This window comes from Triticum urartu, chromosome 2A, assembly GCF_056163025.1.
Source record: "Triticum urartu cultivar PI428250 chromosome 2A, HENAU_Tu73, whole genome shotgun sequence".
NCBI classification, from domain to species: domain Eukaryota; kingdom Viridiplantae; phylum Streptophyta; class Magnoliopsida; order Poales; family Poaceae; genus Triticum; species Triticum urartu.
Genome location: NC_141874.1, coordinates 489377842 through 489384364, shown reverse-complemented (window position 1 = coordinate 489384364; position 6523 = coordinate 489377842). Strand labels below are relative to the sequence as shown.

The 6523-nt window shown below is 44.8% G+C and overlaps 1 protein-coding gene across 1 annotated transcript; it reads left to right on the top strand.

The window, feature by feature from the left end:
• Nucleotides 1-2867: 2867 nt before the first annotated feature.
• LOC125541506 (arogenate dehydratase/prephenate dehydratase 6, chloroplastic) lies at nucleotides 2868-4415 on the top strand. The gene has a single exon (XM_048704899.2). The coding sequence runs from the start codon at nucleotides 2883-2885 to the stop codon at nucleotides 4278-4280; it is 1398 nt and encodes a 465-aa protein (XP_048560856.2). The 5' UTR covers nucleotides 2868-2882; the 3' UTR covers nucleotides 4281-4415.
• Nucleotides 4416-6523: the final 2108 nt, after the last annotated feature.

Here is a 6523-nt window from a genome sequence, read left to right as displayed (position 1 = left end):
GTGGATGCTTGCGAGAGGGGTTAATCATAAGTGGAAGGCTTGTTCAAGTAAGATCAGCACCCAAGCACCGGTCCACCCACATACCAAATTATCAAAGTAGCGAACGCGAAACAAACCAACATGATGAAAGTGACTACATGAAATTCCAGTGTGTCCTCGAGAATGTTTTACTTTTTATCAGAGACTGTTCCAGCCCGGCCTTTGCTACAAAAAGGATTGGGCTACCTTGCTGCACTTTTGTTATAGTTATTATTACTTGCTTGTTACAAATTATCTTGCTATCAAACTATCTGTTATCGACAATTTCAGTGCTTGCAGAAAATACCTTGCTGAAAACCGCTTGTCCTTTCCTTCTGTTCCTCATTGGGTTCGACACTCTTACTTATCGAAAGGACTACAATTGATCCCCTATACTTGTTGGTCACCACGGATTCAAGAGGTGTAGTCATTAAACACCCAATGCATTTATCTAATTATTGCAGTAATTACCGAGGCAACCTCGCGTGACGGATAGGGCCTTCAATTGGATAAATGAATCTTCATGCAGGACGCGTGCCGGTCAAGACATAATTTAGATGGATAGGGCCTTCAATTGGATAAATGAATCTTCAACTAGAACGTCTTGATGGGTGACTTCCAGAGCACAAATTAAGACCATATCTGGTCCTGACACAAATATATGATTGTAAGCATAAAACCTCGTAACCATGCCTATTTTTACTATAAGTGTTCTTTCAATGTCAAATTGATTTACGATCCGGTACAAAGCTGAATTTAATTCTTTGGAAAAAAGCTTGTTTGAGACCCTAGCTTAAAGGGCACCGTCCTCCCATGGGCTCGATAACTCAGGGTCACCTCTGGGGAAAAGGCAAGAATCCTTTATGCTCCATTTTTGGATCACCAAAGAAAGTAATCACTAGAAAATACAACTTAACCTTCTCAGGGTTTGTAAATCCATTATACATAGCAATCGCAAGGGACAATCCTTTAAAGTCCCATAGTCCTTGGTGCATAGCTTTGTTCCAATATGCCAAGCAATGAAACTGAACTGATAAAGGTTTGGAATGATCCCTCTCCACACGACATCCTGAGTTGGGTTCCAAGCCCCTTCATGGTAGCAACCAAAGGACTCTGGCTAAAATTATTTCCCTCCAGCAATATGGCCAGGGAAAGCCACTTGGGCTTCTCATCCGTTGCATATACTCCATCTTCCTACATGAGACCGTCAATCTCCTTGTCTTGTAGGTGCAGTCGCTCCAGGAGTTTGCTTTGATCTTCATCACCAATCCCACGCGATCCTGAACTTTCTGCAAGATTTGCCCTGATCCCGCGATCTTGGTCCAACTTCAAACCCCAAAACCCTAGGCCGCCTGAGACACCAACCAAGGTTGGATAGAAACCTGACTGGGGAAGGGAGCGAGCGAGTGTGGATTATGGGGATAATCGGGTATAAGCCAAAGGGAGGGAACTCACGACGGCGCGCCGAGAGGATTAAAGAACCTTAGGTCAAACCCTTGGGGAAAAGTACACAAGTGTCCGATTTTTGTTAATCTGCTAGAGGTGCTCTCAGGTGGAACGCATGTTTCGTGTCCTTATACCTCTTTTCTTCACTAAATTGAAATATGCGTGGTGTAGTGATCGAGAAGCAAATGAATAAAGAAGACTCTAAAAAGGGAAATTGATAAAATGTAGCAAGGAAGGAAACTAAAAAACATTACAAGAAAACTAATGAAATCAAAAAAGCTCACAAACAATCTAAAACAATTCTCTTGTGTTCCCCTATTATTCTTAAAAACATAATTGTATTTTGTTTGTATTAAATAACAAGTCAAATTCAATCCTCAAATACCAATCATCCAATTCTCATTTGAGTGTACACACCAAATGATCCTCCCATTTATTTCTTTGTGTACTCCAACCCACTCTCTAAATCTCGATCCCCCACTAGTTCTGGCACAACATCTACACAACACAATTTGATACAAAGCAACAATTCACATAATCAAAATATTCATACGCAATGTTCACTTCAATCTCTCTCGACCTTCATATCTCTCTATTCCTCTCTCGGACTCTGTTCCTCCCACCGACTAGTGTTATATCTTCCTCCTCCCTGGCATTTCCCATCTCTTCGATGTCACCATCTTCCTCAACCTCCTCGACTACCACCTATCTCTCGGGTGCCACCATCTTCCTCGACCTCCTCACTGCAGTCCCACACCTCCTTTTCAGGTCGGGCATGACTCTATGTGGCAGAGTACGCGGCTCCGAGGAGGACACGGTCGCTGGACCTGCTCTAACAAAGTTCTTCAACTTTTCATTTTGCGTGCATAGTGTGTGAGATTGGTGCCACGTCGTTTTCATACCATTTTGACTAAATCAATTCGGTACCTAATGTAAAGTTTGAATCAGGTTGCAATTGTTGAATTAAGAGGTCGACTGGCATTAACATAAGTGGTCAAATCTAAACTCGGCCCATAACAAAAAGTATTAACATCGACCATGTGCTACAATTGAGCGGCTTGGGATCCTTCATTCTCTAAGACTACAAACACACAACGTCTCCTAAACTATACTTTTCCGGCACAGAAACGCCAAACTGGTCCGAAGCTCAGTGTGGTTTACAGGTATATATACAAGTCCAAACACTACATAATTCTACACCGGAGCAAACGTATGCACAAACGTGGGGATCTTAACTTGTTCTTCGACAAAAACGTGGGGTATGCCTGAATAATAATGTTTTGTCCTATTTCCCGGAAGCAGGGCCAGGGCAGATGCATTGTCACGGCCTCGCGGGGGGGCATCACCCACGAGTGGATTGAATCATTCGAATAAACAAAGGACCGGAGACCCACGCCAAACCAAGGGCTGCCTATAATATGCCCTTCCACATCCCATTCCCCTCTCAGCTTCTCGCTTTCGAAGCCGCTCCAGCTACCAGTTTCAGTTTTCTCGTTAGTTACTCTAGCAGCAATAGCAACAGAGGATCAAGAGCTGATTGGTGTGGTCGGTTAGCCATGGCTGTCGTGAATTTTGTCAAGGCGCACATTGGGCAGAGCCCAAAGCTACAGGGGCGTACTCCCAGGAGGGGCAGCGGCGTGGTCAGGAGCTCGCTGCAGGGCGCCGTCGTCGGGAACAGGGCGGAGTGGCTGACCAGCTGCGCGGTGCTCTCCAGCAAGGTGGCCGCGCTCGCCCCCCACTCCACCAACAGCCACCTCGCGCTGGCGGTGGCGGCTTCGAACGGCGCGGTGCTGGACTTGATCCCTCTGGAGACTGTTGATGGCAGCGCACGCCACCTGCCGGCGCCCCTGCGGATCGCGGACCTGTCCCCGGCGCCCATGCACGGCTCGGAGCTGCGCGTGGCGTACCAGGGCGTGCCTGGGGCGTACAGCGAGAAGGCGTCCGGAAAAGCCTACCCGGGCTCCGACGCCATCCCGTGCGACCAGTTCGAGGTGGCGTTCCAGGCCGTGGAGAACTGGATCGCGGACCGCGCCGTGCTCCCCGTGGAGAACTCGCTCGGCGGCAGCATCCACCGCAACTACGACCTCCTGCTCCGCCACCGCCTGCACATCGTCGGCGAGGTGCAGCTCCCCGTGCACCACTGCCTCCTCGTGCTCCCGGGCGTGCGCAAGGAGGACATCACCCGCGTCATCAGCCACCCGCAGGCGCTGGCGCAGTGCGAGCACACGCTCACCCGCATGCCCGGCCTCAACGCTGCCCGCGAGGCCTTCGACGACACGGCCGGCGCCGCCGAGCACGTGGCCGCCAACAGCCTCCGCGACACGGCTGCCATCGCGTCCTCCCGCGCCGCCGAGCTGTACGGCATGGAGGTGCTCGCCGACGGCATCCAGGACGACTCCGGCAACGTCACGCGGTTCGTGATGCTGGCCCGGGAGCCCATCGTGCCGCGCATGGACCGGCCATTCAAGACCAGCATCGTGTTCGCGCACGACAAGGAGGGCACCTCTGTGCTCTTCAAGGTGCTCTCCGCCTTCGCCTTCCGTGACATCAGCCTCACCAAGATCGAGAGCCGGCCGCACCGGCCCATCCGCCTTGCCGACGATGCCGACAGCGGCACCGCCCCGAAGCAGTTCGAGTACATGTTCTACGTGGACTTCCAGGCCTCCCTGGCCGACCCGCGCGTGCAGAATGCACTTGCTGAGGTCCAGGAGTTCACGTCGTTCTTGCGGGTGCTCGGGAGCTACCCCATGGACATGACACCTATGGCTGCCGGCGTTGCCTCACCCGATTCCTCGTCGGCTTATTCGTCTTCTTGATTGGATTTGATAGAGTTAATTAAAATATCCATCGAGTAATTAATCGTGTTCTTCTTCTTCTTGTTACAGTACGTGTGATAGTGCCAGTTGAGCTGATTAGACCTCAGTAAATATACTTGTGACTTGTGAGATAGATGAACTCCTGTCCTTCGCTGAGTAAAATACGATCCACAGGGAGAATTATATCCATACACCAATGAAATGCTAGTACAAGATGACATACGATCCATTGGGACTGTCCTAAATCCTAATGCTTACAAAACTAAACAATAAACTGAGAGGTGGATGGAATATTAATTAACAGCACTTCACACTATAAAACAGCACCAGTATGGATCTCATCTACGGGCGGTCAGGAGACAAACTTATACGCATTTTGATTCACGGCAGAAGTAATTTTTGTGTGACAAAACTACAATTTCGTAATCAGAATTGACATTTGAGTTTCTCGGTCAACCTCCAAAACCATCTGATCTACTTGGAGATCTGCGTGTTTTTTTAGTCTAACAATAAAAAAAGGTGAAAAACTGAAGAAGAAAAACGACTTTTTCTTTTCGAGGGAAAAACGGGAGGTCCAGCCTGGGGGAGGCGACTTTCTCGTTTTTCTTCTTCAGTTTTTCACCCTTTTTTGCTTTCACTTTTGCTTTATTTTTAAAATTCTGTTTATACTTCCAAATATTCTAAATATATATATTATAAAAAACACTTAACATAAATTTTTGAAAAGTGTTATTCATGCATTTGAAAATGTTAAATGTGTATACAAAAATATTTCAATGTATTTTAAAATGTATACAAAAATGTAAATAGTATAAGTTATCAAAAATGTTAATCATGTATTTGGAAAATGTTCAACATGTATATAAAAAATGTTTCTAGTGTCTACAGAACATGTACAATGTGTATGAAAAAGTAGACATCCATAAATACATATTTCAAAAAGTTTAATCATGTTTGGAAAATGTTAAACATGAATGTATAGAAAATTAAATATGTATAAAAAAGTAACAGTTGTATAAGAAAAGTGAATGGTGTGTACAAAGAAAAGTAGACATTAGTATCAATATTTGTTAAAAATGTTAATCATATAGATGAAAAATATTAGACCTGTATTAAAAAATGTATTAGATGTATATAAAAAATGTACAATGTATATGAAGACAATAGACATCAAAACATTTATTTGAAAAAAAATGTTAATCGTGTATTTGAAAAATATTAAAACCTGTATTAAAAGAATGTTCTTAACATATTACAATAAATGTACAATGTGTAACAAAATGTGTTGAACAAAAGAAAAGGAAAAGGAAACATGGAAAATCAAAGAAAGAAACAGAGAAAACCAAAGAGAAAAAAATTAACGAGAAAACAGGAGAAATGACAGTGCAAAAAAGAAAAGGAAACAAGAAAACTGAAAAAATATCGAGAAAGAAACAAAAGCATTTAAAATAAAACAAACAATAAGTGTAGACCAAGAAAGAAAAAAAGAAAAAAGGTGAAAAAAAGAGAAAGAAACAAATAAATCAAACAAAACGCACGAAAACATATGTTACTGGGCCGATCCATACGCGTCCCTTGCAGGGCTGCCGGTGAGACGGATGCTATACTCGCTGTAAGCAAGATATAAACGTTCATGAGAAAAACACAGCGTGGACTAATAGGCATATTTTGAGAGTAACTAGTTAACGACCGCTTCTTCGGAAGCCTCGCAACGAACAACGCCACTTGGCACGCTTTCAATCATTTGCCATATGTCGCGCTCTGGGCATTTTCTCCGGGCGTTTTTAGCACGCGTTTTCTTCTTTTTAAACGGTTTTTTTTCAGTTTTTTCGACGTTTTGGTTTTCCACTGGTCTTCCTTAGGTTTTCAATCAAAAAAATTTGAAAAGAAAATTATTTTGCACGAAAAAACGTTTTTTTTCTTTCATGAGAGTCACGGTTTTGCTTTCGCGAGAGGCACGGTTTTGCTTTCGCGAGAGTCACGGCCGTGCCTCTCGAAAATGGAAAAAAATGCGTTTTCTATTTTTTTTCTTTTGCGAGAGTCACAGTTTTGCTTCCGCGAGAGGCACGGATGTGCTTTCGCGAGAGTCACGGCCGTGATTCTCGGAAACGGAAAAAAATCGCATTTTCTGTTTTTTTTTTCTTTCGCGAAAGTCACGGTTTTGCTTCCGCGAGAAGCATGGTTGTGCTTTCGCGAGAGTCACGGCCGTGCCTCTCGGAAAGGGAAAAACAACGCTTTTTTGT